The sequence below is a fragment of the Gobius niger genome (assembly GCF_951799975.1).
Source record: "Gobius niger genome assembly, chromosome: 10".
Taxonomy (NCBI): domain Eukaryota; kingdom Metazoa; phylum Chordata; class Actinopteri; order Gobiiformes; family Gobiidae; genus Gobius; species Gobius niger.
The window spans coordinates 24,471,250-24,495,484 of NC_136861.1; the positions used below are offsets into that span (position 1 = coordinate 24,471,250).

General features: G+C 41.7%; 4 protein-coding genes across 6 annotated transcripts; 3 read left to right on the forward strand and 1 right to left on the reverse strand.

The window, feature by feature from the left end:
- Nucleotides 1-584: 584 nt before the first annotated feature.
- Nucleotides 585-9,615, forward strand: tom1 (target of myb1 membrane trafficking protein). 3 transcript variants are annotated; one of them, XM_079564950.1, is made up of 16 exons: nucleotides 585-865; nucleotides 3,016-3,100; nucleotides 3,173-3,251; nucleotides 4,146-4,295; nucleotides 4,372-4,506; nucleotides 4,676-4,810; nucleotides 5,172-5,288; nucleotides 6,044-6,174; nucleotides 6,248-6,290; nucleotides 6,532-6,670; nucleotides 6,783-6,828; nucleotides 6,901-6,964; nucleotides 7,586-7,651; nucleotides 7,954-8,016; nucleotides 8,219-8,258; nucleotides 8,958-9,615. In XM_079564950.1, exons 1-16 carry the CDS (start codon nucleotides 814-816, stop codon nucleotides 9,050-9,052), a joined length of 1,440 nt encoding a protein of 479 aa, XP_079421076.1. In that variant the 5' UTR covers nucleotides 585-813; the 3' UTR covers nucleotides 9,053-9,615. The 3 variants fall into 3 exon arrangements, with proteins under 3 accessions (XP_079421076.1, XP_079421075.1, XP_079421077.1); XM_079564949.1 differs by having other exon boundaries at nucleotides 586-865; nucleotides 6,041-6,174; nucleotides 8,958-9,613; XM_079564951.1 differs by lacking the exon at nucleotides 7,586-7,651 and having other exon boundaries at nucleotides 586-865; nucleotides 6,041-6,174; nucleotides 8,958-9,614.
- Nucleotides 9,616-9,997: 382 nt separating this feature from the next.
- On the forward strand, nucleotides 9,998-15,094 carry gcat (glycine C-acetyltransferase). Its single transcript, XM_079563989.1, has 9 exons — nucleotides 9,998-10,297; nucleotides 10,898-11,028; nucleotides 11,107-11,208; nucleotides 11,286-11,432; nucleotides 11,591-11,745; nucleotides 11,830-11,912; nucleotides 12,473-12,644; nucleotides 13,126-13,247; nucleotides 14,593-15,094. Exons 1-9 carry the CDS (start codon nucleotides 10,075-10,077, stop codon nucleotides 14,742-14,744), a joined length of 1,287 nt encoding a protein of 428 aa, XP_079420115.1. The 5' UTR covers nucleotides 9,998-10,074; the 3' UTR covers nucleotides 14,745-15,094.
- An 891-nt stretch (nucleotides 15,095-15,985) lies between these two features.
- On the forward strand, nucleotides 15,986-21,178 carry mcm5 (minichromosome maintenance complex component 5). The gene is made up of 16 exons (XM_079564839.1): nucleotides 15,986-16,309; nucleotides 17,263-17,389; nucleotides 17,472-17,600; nucleotides 17,896-18,068; nucleotides 18,203-18,358; nucleotides 18,434-18,603; nucleotides 18,683-18,854; nucleotides 19,023-19,134; nucleotides 19,236-19,379; nucleotides 19,448-19,513; nucleotides 19,639-19,815; nucleotides 20,041-20,153; nucleotides 20,229-20,357; nucleotides 20,514-20,656; nucleotides 20,732-20,859; nucleotides 20,985-21,178. Exons 1-16 carry the CDS (start codon nucleotides 16,137-16,139, stop codon nucleotides 21,084-21,086), a joined length of 2,214 nt encoding a protein of 737 aa, XP_079420965.1. The 5' UTR covers nucleotides 15,986-16,136; the 3' UTR covers nucleotides 21,087-21,178.
- Nucleotides 21,179-21,457: 279 nt separating this feature from the next.
- On the reverse strand, nucleotides 21,458-24,070 carry hmox1a (heme oxygenase 1a). Its single transcript, XM_079564682.1, has 6 exons — nucleotides 23,990-24,070; nucleotides 23,850-23,900; nucleotides 23,299-23,410; nucleotides 22,514-22,729; nucleotides 22,027-22,299; nucleotides 21,458-21,733 (listed from the first exon to the last, which is right to left on the reverse strand). The coding sequence occupies exons 2-6, from the start codon at nucleotides 23,897-23,899 to the stop codon at nucleotides 21,569-21,571; spliced, it is 816 nt and encodes a 271-aa protein (XP_079420808.1). The 5' UTR covers nucleotide 23,900; nucleotides 23,990-24,070; the 3' UTR covers nucleotides 21,458-21,568.
- Nucleotides 24,071-24,235: the final 165 nt, after the last annotated feature.

Here is a 24,235-nt window from a genome sequence, read left to right on the forward strand (position 1 = left end):
ATAGACACACAGGATCAGATAACCTCCTCTTCACTTCAGTTTAGTTCTATTTGTTTTTAACTTGTTTTTTTGTACTCTAATAAGAAGTAATCCAATGAGTCTACCTAATCTTGTGTCTATTTCAACAATAGATTTTGAAAATTACGTTGTGATTGTGTGTTGCACAATTCCCTTGAATGCATAGCCTACTGTCCATATTGCTTAATAATGGTTGGATATGTCCTTGCTAAGAGCCTACCACATGTGTAATAACACAATGTTTGTTTGTTTATTTAACAAACTAAATTGGGGTTGGTTGGAATAGATAATTAGCCTATTTTCTTGGGTTGTATCGTAGGATGCTTGTTAGGTCTAGACAAGATTGACACAGACATTATTAGGATATAGTATATGCATATTCTGCATGCATTTTTATCATAAGATCAGAATGAAACTAGTCAGGCTTCAGGAATGTGGACTGCCATGTTGTGCTTGAATCATCCTGGTTACAGATGACTATCCTCCACTGGCGATTGGTTATGCAATGGCCGTATGAGCGACACAGTAGCCTATTGAAACGTGATGGATTTTTCATTTCATCGTCAGAACCAGTGAGGGGCGCAGTAGTGCAGCTTATATGATCAATACAGTCGATCATAGCTCGCTCCACTAAAGGCTCCTCTCCCTTTAAAAGGTGACGCAGCTCAACTAGTGGCCCACTTTGTTGTAGGCTAAGAGGGGAGCGGAGCCGCCACAGCAGCACATCTGCGGAGGGGAAGCGGCTCGTGTGACGGCGGAGAGGCCCGGGGGACGTGGGTCCTTACTGCCATCAGCATGGAGTTCTTCCTGGGGAACCCGTTCAGCACCCCGGTGGGCCAGCTCATCGGTAAGAAACAGTCACCCATGCGTAGCTTAGCGTTGCATTGTAATAAGCGAGATGCGCTATAGCTTCGCTCTGTCTCCTTTATTCCAGACATTGCTTTTGCGCTTCATGTAATGTTTTCGGTTTATTCTATCCTCATGCAAGATTTATACGTACTCAATATCGCGAATAAAGCGGGTTCATTCTAAAATATTGAAAGAATATAGCAAAAACCCAAAAGAGAGGAGTCGGCTTATAATTTGAGTGACAGGGCAGCCGTTCAATGAGTGTGCGGCATCGGCGCGGGGGCGGGTCTAAAGGACAGTTATTCGCACGCTGATTGGTTGCTTTTATAGACCTTTTTACCGGCGAATAATGGGCGGACAGAGTGGTCTGCATCCTCCTGACCCAAATTAGATTGCTATTGGCATGTAGCCTGATAGGTTTGCTAAAAGCCATTGTGTTAACTGAGTCAACGAACAGAAATGAGAAGAAAAGAGAGCGATGTAATCCATAGGCGTGTAGGCCTTCTGAAGGAGTCACGTCACCCCAAGTCTCCTCAGAAGCGCCATCGCAAGAGGCTGAAATCTGGCATCATTTGGCCCTTTCCCTCTTCAAATGTGCAATATATCAATACTTTTACAGACAAATAACATAGCAGTTGTAAATGGCATATGTTGTCCTACACTATACCCAAACATTAGCAGAAAGGTAATCTATTGAATATTTAAAATGGCTTTAGATGGACTACTCCTGTACGAGTGAGATCCCACATAGACGTGTATCTAAAATCCAAAATAGTTCTAAATTGTGTTTAGACCAGACATCTAAACCAGAGAAATAAACTTCTCATCAAGAAAGCATAAATTAGACTCTCTCCAGTTACTCAAAATGAATATTGTTAAACACTCTGAGCATCATCAGTGCTAGTCATGCCACAGTTTGAGAACCACTGGCCCAATGTCTCTTGTTAACACTGAGGACATACAGTAGGTACTGCTCTGTTTTGACACTGTATCTGTGGGCATTCCTATTGACGGCATAAACACACCCAGACTGACCACTCCCTGTCAGCAATATGAAAACAAAACATGCAGATAAATATTATCACGGTGTGGCTGTAGTTACCACAATAACAGCGAACAGGAGTGAATAGTGATGGTTGTTAATAGTAGTAGTGGAGGTATCATGAAGCTTTGTCACTCGGAAATTTTTAAGTTCTTGGGACCTAGCTGTTTTTTTTATGTTTTCTTCCATAGTCATTTCACATTTGGTTATCTTGAGAATATTTTATTATAGCCTTTTTGACCGTATCATCACACAAAAAAAAAACTGGCAGAGTTTAAAAAAGAAAAGAAAAATATCACTTTTTAATTGGGTGTTAAATGTCATTGTGAAATGCCTTAATTGAGGGAGCAAACATTTTAAAATGGACCCTTTGTTGCCCTGAAGGTCCAGGACTGCAAGTTCCTTACGTCTCAGTTCTGCACAGATGGGCATTTGCATCCATTTTCTTGCAAGAAATCTATTTCGTCTTACCCAGATTATCTACATTTCCAGCCATTTATTTTTTAGGTCACTCTCTGCTTCTCGCCTTCAGTGGTGCCCTGAAAAATGACCCTCACAAGCTGTTTCCAGCCTCGTCCACATGGCTTTAGAAAGTCAGCCTGTTCATCACCAGTATTTTAGTCAGAGATGTGCTTTATTATATTATTTTACTTTCTGTTGTCAGTGGATTGCATAACAAGTATGTGAATGCCAGGAGATACAATCATGAGTTATTATCTAAAATAGAGGGATTTTATATATTTTTTAATTTTACTATTTCTGGACAAAGACTTTTTGGGGGACTTGTTGGAGTTCAATTTCAATTACCCTACATGCAGGCAATTCTAAAACATTGAATTATATGAGTATAACATGTGAGTATAACAACAATAAGCATCGTTTACCCCTTGATTTCAGTAAAAGCTTTGTATTGGTTTTTTATATTAATGGACAATATGGGCTGTTTTCTTCTTTTTTGAACATTATTTGTTTTATTGACCAACAAACAAATAACGAAAATAATCAAAGATTATGTAAGAGATGCTATGGCCCTGTATTAAACATACTTGTGTGATGTTACCTATATTTCTCAGACGTTGTATAACACTTTCTTTGTTTTCCCACAGAGAAAGCCACCAGCTCCAGCCTGCCTTCAGAAGACTGGGCCTTAAACATGGAGATCTGTGACCTAGTGAACGAGGCAGAGGAAGGGTGTGTGGCTGGCAATGTTTCTGTTGAAAATGTCCTCTGAGAAATATACCTAAACATGATCCATGATTTCAGGCCCAGAGATGCAGTCCGAGCCATGAAGAAGAGGATAGTGGGGAATAAGAACTTTAAGGAGGTCATGATGACGCTTACTGTGAGTTACATGCACTCATCACAGAGCAATTCATTTTAGGGTAGAGTATCCCAGTGATTACCCAGTGACCTATTTTAATGTAAGAAAAAATACTTATGTGGCTTAGGTTTAGATAACCTTAAATATTTCAATACAAATAAAGAAAAACTTTACTCTGTTTAAATAAAACTGCATCTCATCAGGGCAGTTCTTTACATGATGATCAATAAATTACACATTTAAACAACAACTAGTACTGATTGTAATTTTAATATATATTAGTGAGAAAAGTCATGGTAGGAGTCTTTATAAAACCTTGATTTGGTTTGTTATAACAATTATGAAAACAGTGATGTCAAACGAGGACAAGGGAGAGAAAGATATTTTATTATTCAACTTGTATGAAATTGTAATAAAGCTGTGAAAATCAATACTTCAAGATACTGTATATTGAGCGATCTCTTTGATGTTTTCTGGGAGCTGAATGGACAAATATGAAAGAAGAACTAAGTAACTGTTAATGATATGATTTGGGGGTCTTTCATTTCCCCCTGGTGTCTCTGGCCAGAAAACCACAATTGCAACTTCCCTGCCTCCGGGTCGGAGCCATCAATACACACTAATAGAATCATGAACAAGAAGCTAACAGGCTAACAGGCAAAGCCAACTGTGGGCTAGCGCCACTTAAACATTAGTTACAGCCAAGTTTGAGTGAAAAAAATGATATCCATTGTGTAATTGGATGTACAATATCCCTCTCTCCCTTTGTCTTTTCTGTCACCTTTCCTACCACACCTGCCTCTAGGGGCATGAGTTACTTAGTTCTGCTTTAAAAGTCAGTGCACTAACAACCAATGTAGTTATCGCTTATGCAGTATGGCTTATTTCCTTTAATAAGATATATATCGTTTTTAGGTTTTAGAAACGTGCGTAAAAAACTGTGGCTACAGGTTCCACATCCTGGTCACCACAAGGGATTTTATCGAGGGGATTCTGGTTCGTGCGATAATCCCAAGAAATAACCCCCCAGCGGTGCTGCACGACCGGGTTCTCGGCATTATACAGGTACGAATCCAGAGCATATCATATTACTGAAAGCACTGGTGAATGTTTGAGTTAGACACTTGTTTTGTGTGTTTAGGCGTGGGCTGATGCATTCCGCAGCTCGCCCGACCTGACGGGTGTGGTCTCTGTGTATGAAGACCTGCGAAGAAAGGGACTTGAGTTTCCCACAATGGAGCTGGAGGGGTACAGCTCTAGCCAAAACCACAAAGAGGTAAAAACATAGGGCACTTTAATGATGCTGTGATAATCAACAAGACCGTTTTTTAAAATGATAATTTGCTGATACAGTGAAAAGAGGGCTCCCTGTCTGTGTGCTCCTCTCTTTCTGCGCTTGTACTGTTGTTTTCTAAATCTACTCTTCTCTCTGGGACTTGCACCAGACCTCTCCGGGGAATGGGCCTACTGTCACTACTCTGCATGCTGGTCTTATATCCACCAAACTCCCACTGCAGCAGCCCCACAATGCTCAGCTCAAACACGCCAAAGACGGGAATCACGCCTACACGCCCAGCCAGGTGAAGGGCTTTCTCTGCTTTTCTCACTCTGAGCCACAGTGAAGGGTAGTGAGTCTTGTGGTGGTTTTAGGCACTAAAGTCTAAGGTCTGTCCCTGTGTGTCTGGTTCTCATTCACCGACTATTTTTCAGTTTCACTTGGTAGTTGACACACACACATAAACACTGGCCTTTTTAACTTAACAACTCGTTCAAGCTGTCATTCTCATGTTCTTCACACAGTACTGAATATGCAGATGATCATTATGATTTCACTGCACTATAAATCAATAGAGCATTTCACAAATTGTTTAATGGTCAAGTAAATAATGAAGTAATGTACTGAGCGTGCACCTTTCTTACGGACGAAACGTGCTTTTGCAGGTGAAGCAGCTGAAGGAGGAGCTGGCGGTGGTTAGGAGTAATCTCATGACCATGTCCGAGATGATGAGTCAGTTGGATCCTGTCACAGTGAAACAAGCGGACATGGAGCTGCTCGAGGTATTACCACACATAAACTGTTCATGTGCTGATTCTGTCTGCTCATTTTCATTTTGTTAGAGTTAACCAAAAGTGTAATAGTGTTATTCATATTGCTAGGCTTCAGGAACCTATTAGCACAGCACCATCTGTTTCTCGGTTATACATTGGCCTCTTTGATTGCAAATATGTAAATTACATTCAAAAAAATAATTAGATGCTTTTCCTCTTCATTTTCATGTAGTACTAGTTTGTACAATTTTTAGTCCGCATTAACTATATACAAGAAGTAGATCTGTGGTTCTCAACTGGTCTGTGCCAAAAAAAAAAAAAATCCAACCCACTGACTGAACAGGTGTATCTGTTATAATGAACAATACACTATTCTCCCACAGATTTGTTGATTTAAGTTTAGAATAAGCCTACAGCTGAAATCATAGTCAAAACAGCTCAACACAAGTCATTTTAACAGACTCGAGTTGTGTTTTTATATATTTCCTGTAGTTGAATATTGAAAGAATGAAAAAAAAAACACCATCAAACTTTCGTCTCCATCGACCACCAATTGAGAACCACTGCACTTGCTTTTCTAATGTATTTGCGATGAAAACTTGGTAGATTGTGATTAACCCTGTCGTAACCTACAGCATGTCTTCTGTTTTGTCTTCACTTCACTCTCTTCCCTTAACTGATCTGCCGTATCACACTACTGTGTCACACCGGCCCGTCAACGCCCCCCCCCGCCCACACATGCTTTGTTATTGTGTCATTAGCAGCTGTACACTGTTTGTAAGGAGATGCAGGACAGGATCGTGAAGGTGGTGCCCCGTCTGAGTGAAGAAAAGCTGATCGAAGAGCTGCTCACGACCAACGATGAGATGAACACTGCCTTCACCCGATACCACAGGTCCGATACGGGGTGCATTAGCAGCCTTCTTAGCAATGTTTTAATTCCTGTTACTAATGAGGTATGCTTTTAGGTTTGAAAAGAGATTAACAAATGGCCAACATGAAACACAAAAGGTAAAACTACAGTGTCATTTCGTGCTGTTTTGTGTTACATTTTTACTGCGGTGAATGCAGTGTTAGCTAAGTGAATCAGCATGACAACTGTTAACCAATAAAACCAATAATTAATAGTTTACAAGTTTTAAATATTCACAAAAAATCTTACGTACCCTATCTTTTAAAGTAATGCACTTTTCTGTTGTCATACCAGTTACTGTGTGCCCTGAAGTGTATGTAACTCCTGTCTTTCTTCCAGGAGCACACATATGTCAATCTCGCCGACCTCAACCTCACACCTGAGTCAGGTATCCAGTCAGGAGCGGCGTCTGCGGAGAGTGACGGCTCCCTCAGCCAATCACAGTCTGGGAGTCTGTGTGGGCAGATGGCTGGACTCAGTAAGTACTATATCTCCATTTGCATAATATAAAATTGAATCATACACAGTTTCTCACATTGGACTCATGAATGTGTAGATTGAGCCCTTCTTAAGTGTGACTTCTTTTCTAGGCACAAGTGAAGCAGAGGACCTAACTTCACTATTACACAGATCAAGGTAATCATTATAAGAGGAGTCTTTCCTATTTTTTTAAAATGAAAACAAACTAATTTCTTTATTTATTTTTAGTGAGCAAAGTGATTTTGCTGTCGATGCCTTGGCTCAAGCCAGTAGGCTACATCCATGTGGAGCGGTAAGTTGTTCTTTTACTGCTACGCCCTTTCACAAGCATCGTCACAATCTATAACAATTTATTGAATGCTTTCAAACACTAAGTATGAAATGGTAAATGCTGAAGAGAAAATAATTTAACATCCAGTGTCGATTGTAGCCAAGAGGTCCATTAACGGTGGGTACAAACAGGAAGGAAGAAATCCATGAACATTAAGTCTATTTTGGGCATAGATCCCAGCTAAGGAGCGGTAAACAAAGACAAGATGAGAGGAAATGGTTCTAACTTTATATAAGACATACTTTCTAGCAATTCAGCCTTGATCAAAACTCCTATTGTATTTAACTGTATAGCTTGTATTATCTTCCTGACCCCAGGATTGAAAAACACTCGTTTAGACAGATCAATCTCAAAAATCCCCACCAAAACTTCACTGGTTAGTTAGTTACTTTTACTTTTTCAATAGATGCAAAAAATGTATTAAACTAAACCTTTTCATGGGGGAGGCAAATGGTAAAAAAATATATGATGCATTAACTTGGATGGAGTTTGGTTTGAAGTTTATCTTGTGAAATTTGTAACATGTTGACCGACTTGACAAGGATGCCACTTTTTCAAATCCCTGTTGTGTCTTGTACCAAGGACGAGAGCCCCGCCTCCACCAACAGCTCCTCACCAAAGTTAGATTGGATGATTAAGAGGGGAATGGTGGGTCTGCTCACTCTGTGTGCCCTGGTTAATCCTCATCCACATCCTCATGGTTTACTTTTAGCCTGGGTGCCCTTTGTTCACTCATCTTACTGTGATGCACGAGTACTGCATGTTTTTAAATGTGGTGTTTATACTTTGGGTTTATAGCCAGTGTAGAGCATGAGATCTAGTTTGCCATATGCACAATTGGCCAGTTTTTTTTTTAGTTTTTTTAATTTTTATTTTGTGATATTGTTGTGTTACAATGCATTTACAGATCACATGTTTTTGACAAATGCTGATAGTGTTTTCTTTTTTAGATTCCCCTAACTCAAGCAAACGTTATGGATGATATTGAGAAATGGCTTTCACTTGAGGATGATGTGAGTATTTTTGCACTGAAAACCGCTGGGCTGGGAGGTCATTTTGTATTATAGTAGATAAAATAAATATAATGCAAAAGTAACATTTCTACTTTAAGAAATAAGCTACAACAGATTACTTTTTTGTTCAAAATGTACAACATTTTCAAGCCTCTTTCTACTGTTCCTCACCATTGTTCTCTTTATTTTATTTTGGGGACAGTATGACGACTATGAAGAAACAGACGGTGTAACTAGTGAAGGTGAGAACAGAAGCAATTCATGACAACTTCCTTACATTTACAGTTCCCTACAGTTATTTCTATTCAAGTCAAATTGGTACAGGGTTATTTAGGAGGTTTTGGAAAGGGAATTTATAGTTTGTCAGTACACTTCAAAAATGCCAGAGTGTTTCCAGTAGGTGGCACTATACAGTATGTTAAAATATTCTCTTTTAGTTTATACTTACTAATTTGGCTTCTTGTTAAAAAGGTGGAGGAGGGTGAAATTAAACAAGATGTAACAATGAATATATTGAGTCTCTCTGCAAATGTATAGAATTAATCCTTTAAAAAAAAAAAAACTGAAAAGAGCTACATACAGTGGGTTGCATAAGTATCGGCCCCCCTTTAGCTTTTCGACATTTTGCCATACTATGGACCATAAACCTAAATACATTTAATTGAAATTTTATGTGAAAGACACACAATAAGTGACACTCAATTGTGAAGTGAAATGAAATTTATACATGATTTATACATTTCATTTCACTTCACGATTGAGTGTCACCTACTGTGTGTCTTTCACGTACAATTTCAATTAAATCTATCTGTTTATGGTCCATAGTGTGGCAAATACTTATGCAGCCCACTGTATTATTACATCTGTCATTTGTGCTTTCAGCTCAGCACCTTTTTTAATGACTTCATGCCTAACTCAAAATGTTGTTTTTTTATTTGCAGAGTTTGACAAGTTTTTAGCAGAACGAGCCAAAGCAGCTGATCGCCTCCCGTCCATCCGCTCTTCGTCACAGGACCAGAGCACGTCAGAGTCCTGAGTTCTACTTCTCCTAAAATATTAACTAAACTTATTAAGCTCCTGCACTATCTGCTTGGAAGTGAAGATTTTTTTTTGGACAATGCTTAAAAGAACATTTGACATGAGCAGAGCCATGGTAGCCTTTGGGGCATATTTCTAACAGAAAGGATTTTATATCCAGTAAAATGTGACATGGTCATGAAAGCTATGTGTGATGCAAACTTTGCACATTTTATATTGTACATTCCTGCTGATTATGAACATTGGATGTTACAATTTTGTAACTAAGCTTATGTATTATATAGTTGTTAAATATATATATTGTCAAATACAGTAAGCTGAAGAAAAGGACCTTGTCAAAGTAGCAACGCTGTGAAAGATGGCGCTAGAATAATATTTTGATACTGGCTTGTGCATTGTGATGATTTGAATGCGATTTAACGTTGATGTTGCCTGTAATAAAAAGCGGGTATGGTGGATTTTAATGTGATATTAAACTAAAGCAATCAACTGGATATCTGGATATTTTGTTTGTCCGTGGCAATTGTCTGAAAATGTTTTGTGACATATTCTCAAGAGTGTATCTTTACACTTTACATTATTTCTAGTTTTCATTTATTTACATGTCCAAACAATAAAGCTACAGAAGGCCCACAAAACCAACATAAGATGAGTGTACAATTTGGTTTTAAGAAAATTGTTTTGATTTTATAACCCATTTTGCGTAAGAGTCATAATGGAGTTCTAAAATAAAGCCAAGAAGTTGTTCTATCTGATTGCTGCTGTTGGATACAAAATAACGTAAAGAAAGCTCTAAATATCTGATTACCATTTTATAAAAAGCAACATGTTTTACGGTCAGATCAGTAAGTTAACACAAGCTGAAACCTGATTGGACAACACCGACCACCTGGTTCGCTCTCGTGCTGTTGATTGGCCAATCCCGTGACGCCCTTCTTACGCACAGTCACGTAGCGCCTTGTTATCAAAGCTTTTTTTTGCTGCACGTTTTTCACCTGAAAATATTGAACCGTCTCCGCAATGTCTCTCCGAAAAGCCGCAGTAAATTTGCTAAAGCCTGTCCAGGGGGTGCTCCGGCCCTCGGTCTCGGGTCTGAGCAGCAGAAGTTACTCAGCGGTAGCAGAGGCCAGGACTGTACTGGAGAACGAGCTGGACTCAATCCGCTCAGCCGGGACGTGGAAGGGGGAGCGGGTCATCACGTCAAAGCAGGGGCCGCATATCAACGTGGATGGCAGCCACGGAAGTAAGTTTAGGCTTGAACGTGACAGCTCAGATCATTTCCTGTAAACTTGAGGTACACCCGTAATAGCCAGACTTACTTTTCTGAATGTTAACGTGTCTTCTACATGTGTGGACATCACATAATGTAGGGTTAAGCCTCCAGTAAATGCATTTGGCAACTCACACATCTTTGGGAGATTTGCTTGAACAAATATCTAGCAGGCTTTATAAAGGCCCACTGTTTTTGGACCAACCCAATAACCCATATTTGTAATCATTTTGTGCAAAACCACTCCTTATGACGTGGGGCCTTTGCTATAGTATTGACAGTTTGTTGTCTTGTCAGCACCAGCCTGTCGGTGTTTACATTACAGAATGGACCTCTGGCAGATCTTTTTGAATGGACTTTAGGCTTGGGCCATGACCTCCACTTTGTTCAATTCGTCAGGACGCCACAGCTACAAGCCCATGTTATTATGTCACTCTCTTTGCTCTAATCTAACTCTTGTATGTTTCATTAGAGCAACAGCGATTGGATTCACTTTGATTTACTGACGCAGCCGAGATTGTAGCTTTTCTTTGTTATGTTGCTCTGTCTAACTTCGCACTCTCTTTTTCTCAGGCATATTAAATTTCTGCGCTAACAACTACCTGGGCCTGTCCAGTCACCCGGAGGTGGTTCAGGCTGGAGTGGAGGCACTACAGAAGCATGGGGCCGGCCTGAGCTCTGTTCGATTCATCTGTGGAACACAAGTGAGATCTGTCTGCTGCTAAAACTTTGCGTTGTGCCGTAGTCAATGAAACTTCATATGTGTCTCCTGCAATTTTCAGGACATACATAAAAATCTGGAGCAGAAACTGGCCGAGTATCATGAACGAGAGGACTGTATCTTATATGCTAGCTGTTTCGATGCCAATGCTGGGCTGTTCGAGGTACTTTACTTTTCTCGTGGAATGGTAAACAAAAAGAACAGCGTTATTTTAATATGTGTGTGTGTGCACATGTTCAGGTGCTGCTGGGTCCAGATGATGCGGTCCTATCTGATGAACTAAACCACGCCTCTATCATTGATGGAATTCGTCTGTGTAGGGCCAAAAGGCTGCGTTACAAACACATGGACCTCAGTGATCTGGAGACCAAACTCAAAGAAGCTCAGGTGTTTAATGAAGACTTATCTGCCATAAAACCACATTTATATTAATCTTTCCGTGTTGGTCAAGTAATGTTGCATCTGTACTTGTTTGATTTCAAAATTGGTTATTTGTTAACAATAACATTATTACAAAGATGGTAGATATATTTTGTCCTCCTCAGTCATCTCGCATGCGCCTTGTAGTCACCGATGGAGTGTTCTCTATGGATGGAGACGTGGCTCCTCTACGGGGAATATGCGACTTGGCAGAGCAGTATGGAGCCATGGTGTTCATAGACGAATGTCATGCCACTGGGTTTCTGGGACCAAGAGGACGGTGAGTGGTTAATAGATAAGTACTACTGCGTTTTTGTTTTTATTTTAAATATTGTTCTAAATGGAGACTTTTCATGTCTTGTAGTGGGACAGATGAGCTCCTGGGAGTGATGGACAGAGTTCAAATAGTAAACTCCACATTGGGAAAAGCTCTTGGAGGAGCTGCTGGTAAGACTCAAGTTTCCTGACTGACCTACGGACAATTCAGTTCATTTTGTTTTATTGTTTGTTCCACCACATGAGAGTCACAAGGACAAAATCCAAACTTTCAAACCCTTAATGTAAAAAAACACAGTCAATTATATAGAGAGCAAGATAAAAAATATATATATACATATTTATGTACACAATAGGGGACAGTAGGAGGCAAAGGGAGAGTGCCGGACAGCCTGGTGGATGAAGCTGTCCTTCAGTCAGTCTCCCTCCTACTCAAGTCTGTCCCCTCTGCCGCAGGAAACCCGGGTCAAATGCGGTTGCTGTCCGGATCATTGTTGTTGAGCCATGTGTCCATAAACAAAAAGTTTATCTTGAGAAAGTCACTGGGAAAACTGTACATATATATTTATGGGAAAATTACTGAAGGATTAGGAGAATATGACCAGATTGTCAGACAGTGCACCCAGAACAAAACATGAAAGTTCTTGCACAGTAACTATGCAAACATAGTTGGAACCTACTAAAAATAAACTCCAAAATAAAGTTATGATGCATTCATATTTTGTTTTCAGGTGGGTACACAGTGGGGCCTAAGCCTCTGATCGATCTCCTGAGACAGCGCTCGCGTCCGTACCTTTTCTCCAACTCCCTGCCCCCTCCTGTGGTGGGCTGTGCCGTGAAGGCTGTCGAGCTGCTGCTGGCCTCCACTGAGATCGCAGAGAGCATGAGTGCCAAAACCATGAGGTACAGTTTGAGCACACCTCATCAGGGTTAGTTCTTTTGCATTAGAGGACTCAACACCTTGATCAGAAGAGTGACTATGGTGAGAACAGGGATTGTGGGACTGTTTACCACGTCTGGAGCTCCTGCAGGTCGCCCCAGCGGCAATAAGGATGGGTCAAATGCAGAGAACAAATTTCCCTACAGGCGTTAATAAAGAATACCTTAGCCTTAAACAAAGCCCACTCATACGGCTGTCGTGCACTCTGGCCACTGGCCGAATCATGAAAGCACTAAACAAATGTTTACAACTTTGTAGGCAGACTCTTTAGGTCTCCAACTTTAGCAAATCTTCTGTGTGTGTGGCCATTATTCACATAAAAAAAATCTAAATGTTGTCCATTCTCCACTGTGACCTTTTTATTTTATGAATAACAATATCATTGAAATTAAATTAATTAATTAAGTCACCAATGGTGATATTGCCCTGTTTGTGTGTGTTCAGATTCAGAAACAAGATGACGGCTGCCGGCTTCACCATCGCAGGCACAGCTCACCCCATCTGCCCCGTGATGCTGGGAGACGCACGGCTGGCCTCTGTCATGGCTGACGACATGCTCAAGCTAGGTTAGACAGACACATTTACACTACATATCAGTGGCGGCTGGTGATGTGAAAACCAGGGGGGGCTGTTGCCTCGACCTACCTTCAATTATATTTTAGAAGATACTTATAAACATTGTTTTTAACTTAAAAAAGAAAGTTATCTTTGGGGCATTTAATATCATTATTTTATGTAGAATATATTCAAAACGTATTGTTTAGTTTTATTCAACTAAAAAATAAATCATTTCTGACTAAAGCGTAACGATAGTCACTATACATATTTGTTTTGTGCACCACTGATTTGTGTTTTGCACCAACAGAACCAGAACAAAGGCAGGAGGTGTTTCCTCTTTGATTTCATGAACAGTTTTAGTCCCAGACCTGCTGTGGTTTCATTATGAGCCTCAGAGCCACAGGTTTAAACCTGTATAAACCGTCAGACAAATGATCCGCTCAGAAATAATGTGCAGCTCACGTATAGACGAGAATCCTCCTCCTCCTCCTCCTCCTGTAGCACCTGGAGCTCCACCTGTTTCCCTCAGTGAATGAATGACGTTCCCCTCTCCTGTCGTAGCTCCTCCTCACGGTCCTGAATCTTCTCTCCATCAAATGTCCACGTCCTGGGACAGAACTGTCTGTCCAAGTGAGCGAGTGTTGTCCCAAAGTGTGAGATAAACAAGCAGCAGCTAAAGCAGACGAGCTAGTTAGCATCGTCATGCTACCTCCAGGAAAGTCTGTTTAGACGTGACTTCTGACTGAAGAAAGTTGTCCCAAGTCCATTAGTTTGACTAAATCTTTTACCTCCTCTCAGGAAACAACACGAAGCTTCTCTGTCAAATGAGAAGTTTTTCCTCCGATCGTCCGTGAGCTCAGAGCTGCTCCAACAACGAGCTCCTCGTGTTTGTTTACAGTAGAGCTTCCTCGTCTTTCACCTGTTAAATCCCCGATGGGCGCTTGGCCTCAGCGCCCATCGGGGATTTATTATTGCGCGTCTCTGATTGGTTGAATTAATGATATACAGTGACGTTTTTATACCATAGTAGAGCGTCATTGGTTAGATGTTTGGGGCGCTGTTCCTCGCCGCCCCGAGCACAAAACTACACATTTATGATGCTGTTACAGCGGTTACAGCACGCGATGAACCAGGCAGACAAAATAAACCGCTCCTTCACCTCCACTCCCCCTCCCTCCACTGTATAAAAGACCTGTATATAAGAAAGTTAGGATTTTGCTAGGCTTAAATTTTTTTATTTTATTTGCATAATTGATAGGAGGGGCGGCGCCCCACCGCCCATAATGGACCAGCCGCCACTGCTACATATATTGATTTAATACTTGGAAATAATAATTTTCTTCCTTCCTTTAGGTGTGTACGTGATTGGATTCTCATTTCCAGTTGTACCAAAGGGCAAAGCCAGAATCCGTGTCCAGATCTCAGCGGCTCACACAAATGAAGACATCGACCACTGTGTTGACTCTTTCATCCAAACTGGCAGAAAACACGGAGTCGTTTCTTGAATCTAAACCAAAGAACGTTACTCACTTTTTGCAAATCAGTGACTGTTACTTAAGACTTGTGAATGATTCTGTCGGAGGAGTTACAACCGTAAATGAATGAAGGTTACAAATATGGAGGTCCATCAAGTTACTGAACTTTTATACTAGCACATGTGCCTAGACGTTTGTAATCAAATCAAAGAAATCTGGGGTTACGGGAATGTTTTGCTGCTTACAACAACGGTGACTTAATGCTACAGAATTTGAGTAATTATAGTGCATAATATGTATTTGCAACTTAACTTTGTGCTTTATGAAATATTAGTAAATAGATGTGGTTTACATGACAGTTTGGTGCTCAGGTAAAGCGCTTTTTAATGTATTGTGAGATAGTCAGCAACTTTTGAAATAAACAATCTGCAATGCCTTCAGTTGATGTTTTTTAACAATCTTGTTACATAAAACATGGTTAGTCGCACATTATTAACCTCTTACCCCCCGCCTTAACCGAGCACATTTTCTCCAGTTTGGTTTTACCCAAATCTAAAAACTTCCCGAATAGTCAGCCTTGAGCTGTAATGCCTCATTTGAAAGCTAAGACCTCATCATCATCATAAACTCATAACTTTTTGGTTGCATTGTCACCATGTTTGTGTCACATTTTTGAAACGTTTTTGTCATGTTTTCGTTGTTTTTTATCATGTTTTTTTGTTGTTTATTGTTGCTTTTATACCACTTTTTTTTTCTTTGCTTTTTTGATGAGTTTTCGTCACTTTTTTGTAGTATTTGTGTCACTTTTTTGTAGTATTTGTGTCACTTAGTATTTGTGTCACTTTTTTGTAGTATTTGTGTCACTTTTTTGTAGTATTTTTGTCACTTTTTTGTAGTGTTTTTGTTGGTTTTTCATCACTCTTTAGTTGTATTTTTTGTCGCTTTTCCATTGTGTTATGGTTGCTTTTCTGGCACTCTTCTTGCGTTTTCATCCTCGTTTTCGTCGCTATTTTGACACTTTTGTCCCCAGAAGATTTCAGATTTGGGTAAAGCCAAACTGGAGAAAACGTGTTTTATGCACCACTTCGAGCTGTCTCCACATGCTCCTCCTACTTTTGTCATTTTCGCGCCACTGCTCAGTACAAGTCCCACCTCCTCAACTATGGCACGCCTCGAGATCAACTTTTGTCCAATGAAGGAGGCTCTGTTTTCTTACAGCCAATAACAAATGAGCAGACAGGTGACGCGTCAGGGCTACTCGCGGGAAACAGACAGGAAAGAGAAGAGTCTTTGCCGCGAAACATCTCCAAGCTGCACAACAAGGACGCGTGCAGTTTCTGATCCAAGAATTAAGGACTCTTCCACACCTCGCATTCACACTCTCAGCCTTAAACTTGCTTTATCTCCAGTCCCTGCTTGAAAATGTCTGGCTTCGACGATCCCGGAGTGTACTACAGTGATAACTTTGGCGGAGGAGATGGCCCCGGTATGGATGAAGGGGGACAGAAGAGGATCCACATCAAAAAGCGGTTCCGAGAGTTTCTCCGGCAGTTCAGAGTCGGCACGGACAGGACTGGCTTCACCTACAAATACAGGTAATAAAGCCATGCGATGGTACAGAAGATACAGGTGCACCATGCTTTGTATGTGGTATTGTGACCACTGATATGATTGTGCAAAGGACCAATCCACTGTTACCATGGAGATCCGCCATGTTTGTGGCTGTTGGCATGCATTTTCCTTTGTCTAACATTAGTTACAAACGGTATAAAAAGGTGGAGAAGCCGTGAAACAACTCTGCTAGCTGCTGAGTCACTGCTGTTAAATACAGGCAACACACTGTGGTGTCCAAGTGTTTAAATATGAACAATAACTCCCAGCATTTTATCCATTTATCCATTTATTTTCTTCCGCTTTATCCGGGGCCGGGTCGCGGGGGCAGCAGTCTCAGCAGAGATGCCCAGACTTCCCGATCCACTCACACCACCTCCATCTGTTCTGGGGGGACCCCGAGGCAACACCAGGCCAGCTCGGAGACATAGTCCCACCAGCGTGTCCTGGGCCTTCCACAAGGCCTTGTCCCACTAGGACATGCCTGGAACACCTCCCGTGGGAGGCGACCAGGAGGCGTGAAGGAGCAGCGACTCTACTCCGAGCTCCTCCCGGATAACTGAGCTCCTCACCCGATCTCGAAGGGTGCGCCCAGCCACCCTGCGAAGGAAACTCACTTGTATTTGCGATCTTGTCCTTTCGGTCATTACCCAAATCTCATGATCATTTGTATTCGTACACAATTCGTATAAACTCGCCTTTCCTAATATGGCTCTTCAGTAAGATATCAGTTTTATTGTGATCACAGTAATAGGTGAACATATGTCTATCATTCCTTATTAGCCACTGCAAATGTACAAACATGAGGTATTATATCTCCTGTTCATGCGAACTCTGAACATAAATTAACTATATGTTATAGTCAAATGTTTTCTATAACTATTGCGTCCTGTATAATATGCTTCATGAAGGAATAACAAGTCTGTCTTTGTTGCAGAGATGAGCTGAAGCGCCACTACACTCTGGGGGAGTACTGGGTGGATGTGGAGATGGAGGACCTGGCCAGTTTTGATGAGGATCTGTCTGACTGCCTCTACAAACTGCCCACTGAAAACCTGCCTCTGGTCAGTGCGACCGGCTCCTTGACATTTACAGCAAGTTTTCTTATAGGACTGCCCTAATACTGTATGTGTGCATGTTTTCCAGTTGGAGGAGGCCGCACGGGAGGTGGCAGATGAAGTGACCCGTCCTCGTCCTGTGGGTGAAGAGAATGTTCAGGACATTCAGATCATGCTCAAGAGTGATGCTCACCATGCATCCCTCCGCAGCCTTAAGGTACAACGCACTCATTACTATGCTTTTGGTCCAAATGTAGATCAATCTGCTCTCCCAAAACTGCTTTATTTACTTGGTTCTCAATCAATCAGATGACTTTTTTCCTTAGGTTTGGGTAAATTTTGCTTTATTTAACAAAGCCTTAAAAAACATTCTGCTTTCAAGTAGTCAAATTTAAATTTATCTGTAGAAGCCTTAATATTTTACCACAAAATCTCAATAAGTATCTTGGACAGTTATGTTTCTCGGCTAGTACAATTCTTGGTCCTAACCATCACTTGTGCTGTTGTTGCAGTCGGAGCAAGTGTCCCGTCTAGTGAAGGTGCACGGCATCATCATCTCGGCCACACCGGTGAAAGCCAAAGCCACTAAAGTGTGTCTCCAGTGTCGCGGCTGTCGCAATGTGATCAGTAATATCCCCCTGCCCCCAGGTCTCCAAGGCTATGCTCTGCCCCGCAAGTGCAACACGTAAGTCCACATTTTAAACCATTCGTGATAATTATGGGTTAAGCGTAAAAACAAACCAAATAACAATGTGCTTTCTTGCTCTGCTCGGTGCACGTTTTTTAATGAAATCCCATCAAACTTGTCCTTTTTTATAGGGAGAATGCGGGCAGAGTAAAGTGCCCCTTGGACCCGTACTTCATCATTCCGGACCGCTGTGTGTGTGTGGACTTCCAGACTCTTCGGCTGCAGGAGTCCCCGGACGCTGTTCCTCACGGAGAGATGCCCCGACACCTGCAGCTCTACTGTGACAGGTCAGTCCTTTCGGTTGTTGGTTGAATCGAGTCATTCATCGTTAAAACTGGCTAACTTTATTTCCCCGTTGTTAGGTACCTGTGTGACCGCGTGGTGCCAGGAAACAGGGTGACCATCCTGGGAATCTACTCCATTAAGAAAATGGCGGCGGCTAAAGGCAAAGGCAAAGAGAAGGCTGCGGGCGTGGGCATCAGAGCGTCGTATCTGAGGGTGGTGGGCATCCAGGTGGACACAGAGGGCACAGGTGAGATCAGACGGTCTCTTCTATCTCCCCCTGTGGTGAGAAGCAGGTGATGCAGTTTTTTTGTGTTTGTTGTTGGCAGGACGTGGCGCTACCGGCTCAGTGACGCCGCAAGAGGAGGAGGAGCTGAGGGCGCTGGCGGGTACTCCTGATGTGTACAACGCGCTGGCCCGTTCATTGGCTCCTTCCATCTACGGCAGCGACGATCTGAAGAAGGCCATCACCTGCCTGCTGTTTGGAGGCTCCAGGAAGAGGTTAGATAATGGACAATACGGATTTGAATTCTACTAACCGCTTATTTTATTACTTTGTTGCAAATTTTCCATAATATTGCTTGGTCAGCAAATGTGAACAAAGAACAACCAAATGGTTGTACATTTTTCCAACGACCTTGTGAGCTTAATCCTGCTGTCCTCTTGTAGACTTCCTGATGGCCTGACCCGCAGAGGAGACATCAACCTGCTGATGTTGGGAGATCCTGGAACAGCCAAGTCCCAGCTGCTCAAGTTTGTGGAGCGGTGTTCTCCTATCGGGGTAGGTTTTACAACACTCTTGCTTATCCTTCACTGCGTTAATCCTAAGAGTTACCTCCACAGTTGGTCAGAGTTTGTAAACGGTGCTTCTCTTTTCTTCAGGTGTACACCTCAGGTAAAGGCAGCAGTGCAGCTGGTCTGACTGCCTCCGTCCTTAGAGACCCCCACACCAGGGGCTTCATCATGGAGGGAGGGGCCATGGTGCTGGCCGATGGGGGAGTGGTGTGCATTGACGAGTTTGACAAGGTAAAACGGAGCTCTGGTAACTGGTATTAAAAGTCATTTTGCTGTTATTTACTATGTTCTGTTTTTAGATGAGAGAAGATGATAGAGTGGCCATCCATGAAGCCATGGAGCAACAGACCATCTCAATAGCCAAGGTATCCATTTCTTGTATTATTCATTCAAGATACTACATATTAATTTATAGTATTGTCTTGTATCATTAGCAGTGCATTTGTTTGTTGCTTTTCATGGTTCTAACATGTTTTGTTCCTTTTTTTAGGCTGGCATCACGACCACTCTGAACTCTCGCTGCTCTGTTCTGGCAGCAGCCAACTCTGTGTTTGGACGATGGGACGACACCAAAGGAGAGGACAACATAGACTTCATGCCCACCATCCTCTCCCGATTTGACATGATCTTTATCATCAAAGATCATCATGACCAGCAGCGGGACATGGTCAGTTGGGGCGGAAATATTGTTTGTTTCATTTGTAGCTCTTATCTCAATAGCATGCCAGTAGGATAATGTACCTAAACATGTAATAACATGGTAATTGGGTGGAAACAGGACACTCATCTTAATTTATGGTAATATGGTAACGACATGCAGTAGAATTGGGTAGTGTTTTCTGTTTGTGTTTTAAAGTACAATCATTTCAGTTTCTTTTGATTATTTTTTCAGACCTTGGCTCGTCACGTGATGAACGTCCACCTGAGTGCCCAGACGCAGACGGAGGGGGTGGAGGGAGAGATCCCATTGGCTACTTTTAAGAAATACATTGCTTATGCCAGAATGTGAGTACTGTCTGTATTGTCCAAATTCTGAAGATGCAAGCTTATTTTCTAATCCATTTGACTGAATGTTTGCAGTAAATGTGGGCCTCGCCTGTCCGCGTCTGCTGCAGAGAAACTCAAGAACAGATATGTGGTAATGAGGAGTGGAGCCAGAGAGCATGAACGTGAGAGCGACAAGAAGCCGTCCATCCCCATCACAGTCAGGTGAGGACCAGCCTGTGTGGTCTATGAGATATACCTAATTTATTGACTTGCCCAGTCTGAATTATACAGGGATTAAAAACTTTACCTATATTGTTCAATACAGTGTACATCAATTCCAGCCTTTGCTCGTCCTGACTGTGTGTTTCACCTTCACAGGCAGCTGGAGGCGGTTGTGCGCATCGCGGAGTCCCTTGCTAAGATGAAGCTGCAGGCTGTAGCAGGAGAAGAGGAAGTGGACGAGGCCCTTCGACTTTTCCAGGTCTCCACCCTGGACGCTGCTCTGTCCGGGAGCCTCTCAGGTCAGCGCTGATCCTGTTTTAGTTTAGTTTTTACTCGAGACAGTATTTGTGACGGACTTGCTTTCTGATGACCAGGAGCGGAGGGCTTCACCAGTCAGGAGGACCAGGAGATGCTGTCTCGTATAGAGAAGCAGCTGAAGAGACGCTTTGCTATTGGCTCCCAGGTTTCTGAACACAGCATTGTGCAGGACTTTACAAAACAGGTGAGTAAAGAGAGATGGTGTTTTAAATCCATAAACGACTTTTTGTTGCAAATGGTCCTCAGTGAAAGACTTCTGTATCATTCTTGTGTTTGCTGTATTCTGAATTATCCGTCTTGTCATTGTAGAAATACCCAGAGCATGCCATCTACAAAGTGCTGCACCTGATGCTGAGGAGAGGAGAGATGCAGCACCGCATGCAGAGGAAGGTGCTCTACAGAGTCAAGTAGAACTTCCCTTTCACTTAGACCATGTACATAGTTCTTTACTGCGCTTATTATGATGCAACAGTCTCCACTTGAGCAATCTTAAAAAATACTGTTTAAGAAGAAAATGTATTGAATGATGTGTATGAATAAATGTTAAAATGTGTTTGGTAATAAAGTATTGATGAATAATATTCTTAGATTTTTATTTTTATTACAAAAGCAGTTTGTCTGTACATTTACACTTTTTATTTCAATACAGTTGTATACAGTGCATTTTTGGGTTACCCATTCACAACTAATTTTATTATTTTTTAACGTTAATACTTTGGTAGAGTTAAATTTTACATGAGATGTTTTTGTTAATTTCCTTTTGGCTGACAATAGTTGTGCTCATACTTTAGCTAAGAAAAAGTCTATAAAATGCTAAGCAGAAGGAAATTACATTATAGTCCTTATTAACAGATTTCCGTAAAGTGCGTCTTGTGCTGAAATATTTGAATGATTTAAAAGGAGTATAACCCGATCCCCATAGTAACCAGTCCCACACACAGCCCCACAGTGAGCTGCACAGAAGAGGCTGATGGGAAAAGGGCACTTCGAGAGCTTTCTTTGGGCTTCTCTGCAGATTCTAATGTCACACTGAGCATTTTCTGTAAGTCATCAAAAACCTGTGAACAAAAAACATGAGTCAGTTTCAGTTCCTCTTTAAAACACAACTGGTGTCCATAAGACTCGTGTTTGACCTACTTACATTGGTGATATTACCCATTTGGTCAAAACACAAAATTATATTGTACAATTATGCTGATGTCCTCACACAGAAAAGTATCGAGTTTTAAAACTTAAATATGGGGATAACTAACTTCTTTTTATCCTCTTCTGGGAACAATTGAGACCTGAGCCATTTTTTTCCCCTTTTGACGTGAAAACCACCAAACTAATTCAACCAATGGGAACTGACCTGTATGTTGAAGTTGAAAGCCTCCACAGCCTCCTGCAGCACGTCACTCCTCTGCTCCTCCGTCAGTTCGATGCTGTTCATCCTGCTCCGGTACAGCTGTTTGAAGCGGTTGGCACTGCTCACTCCAGGGAAGGAGAAGAACGCGAGGCCATCTGTGCTCTCCAACCCCAGTGCCTTCTGCGCCAGCTTCCCCAGGACCTGACCACCTGAGAGGTCCCCCAGGTATCGAGTGTAGGCGTGGGCCACCAGCAGCTCGGGTTTCTCCTTACCAATCTGAAACAACGGACATTTTTAGTAAGTATAAATTACACTAAACATTATTATTATATTGCTGAACTAATGGCTAGATGGCTCATTTGGCTTGGACCGGCCTTTTCACTGTTACTCCTTATACACCTAATCTCACTTCTCCTTTTGTGCAGAGTTCAACCAAGGACAGTGACCCACATAAAGCTATATCACGTGTACTGTACATCATCCGTCTTACCTCTCGTAGTCTCTGTGCGTATCTGTGGGTGGCTGCGGGGAAAATGATCTTGCTCCTCCACTGTGGACCTAAGAAAAACTCCAGGTCCCTCTCCAGCGCCTCGGTGCGGTCCAGCTCCTGGGGGAAGTAGATCGGGGCCACGGCTGGATGAGAGGAGTTTCTGTCCATCTCCTCCTCCAGTGCAGTGTAGATCTCATACAGAGAACACAGCAGAACCTATGTGTGGCACAACAACCGCAGTGCAGGTTAGTCACTGTATTTTGCCATTGCTGTGTCAAAACGTCATGATACATTTTTGAGTAACCATAGACCACAGTCACAATGAGGCAAAGTGGCACAGCAACAAAAAAATACACTGCGAGTCAGAAAAGTGAATGGAAAAACACTCTTTTGATAAGCTACAATCACATTTATGACATTTTCTGTTGTTTTTTATAAGTCAAATATATATAAACTGTTCAAATAGGTACGAGGTGTTATTTTCTCAAGGAGGAAGACGTACTGAATAACTTTCAACTTGAGATTTTGTGTTTTTTCTTTGAAATCCAAGTGTCCTTTTAAGGGGGAGCTGTGTATCTTGGCTTTTTTGTTTTGTTTATATAGATTTAGATTTATTTGCCACATGTAGGCAACAATGCAATGAAACCCTTCATAACTCACTTGTATAAAATAATAAAAACATTATCTATTTGAACCCAATCCGGGATAGGCTGAGCTCTAAAGCAACAATGCTCACCTATCAATTTAGGGGAGACAAATGTGAGCGGCTCATGGGCTTGGTTTACCTTGTACTGTGTTCGAGTGATCTGCCCCTTCTGGAAGCTGGACATGAGCTGTGTGGTCTCTGCTCTCACATGCGTCTCCTGGGTGGCAACTTTAATCTGCTCTGACAGATCACTGTAAAATATTTCACAACAAGATTAACAATAAATAAATATAGAATTTGATGTCAGATTGAGGGCTGGGGCTTGCATAAAATGTTGACTGAAAGTGGTGTAGAAATCTCCAAACGAAAAATACTTTTTTTTTCTTTACACGTCATATTCATTTTGTGGCTTACAGTCCATCCAATAGAAAACAATCAAGCCTTTGTGATGCCAATGGGAGAAAAAGCCATTTGTGTTGACAGAGAGACATGAACTGTGTGGCTTTAACCTAAAATCTAGTCAAAACATCTACAATGTTATGGCTAAAGTTCTTCCATGGTATTCTGAGTGAACGGAGACATAACAGGAAGACAACCATGCAAGAACCTAACTAATGTACCTGGTTCACTGTGACAAGCCAAAATGAACAACATACAAGTAAAAACAAAGCGTTAAAAAGTTATTCCTACCTGCCAGAGTCTTTTAAGTCAAATTTTCTCGCACTTTTCACGTTCGCCATCTGCAACAACATTTTTCTGTAAGCATTTCCATTCATATTGACGCTGATGATCATGCTCAAGTTGTCTATGAAGAATTGTAATCATTACCTTTGTTTTCAGTCTTGTGTCTCTCAGAGTTCCTCCGGTGCTCGCTGTGATTTGAGCGGCTGTACTGTCAGGTTTTATATCCATTGACAGGATGCTGACTGAATGACTGCCTGACTGGGGAAGTGGAACTGCTGACAACCAAGAAGACACGAGGGTTACAGCTAAACATGACAAAGCAAACCAGAGAAGGAAGCTCAAAGCATGACACGACACTAAATGCAGAAATCACCATCTCAAATGAGTTCTTG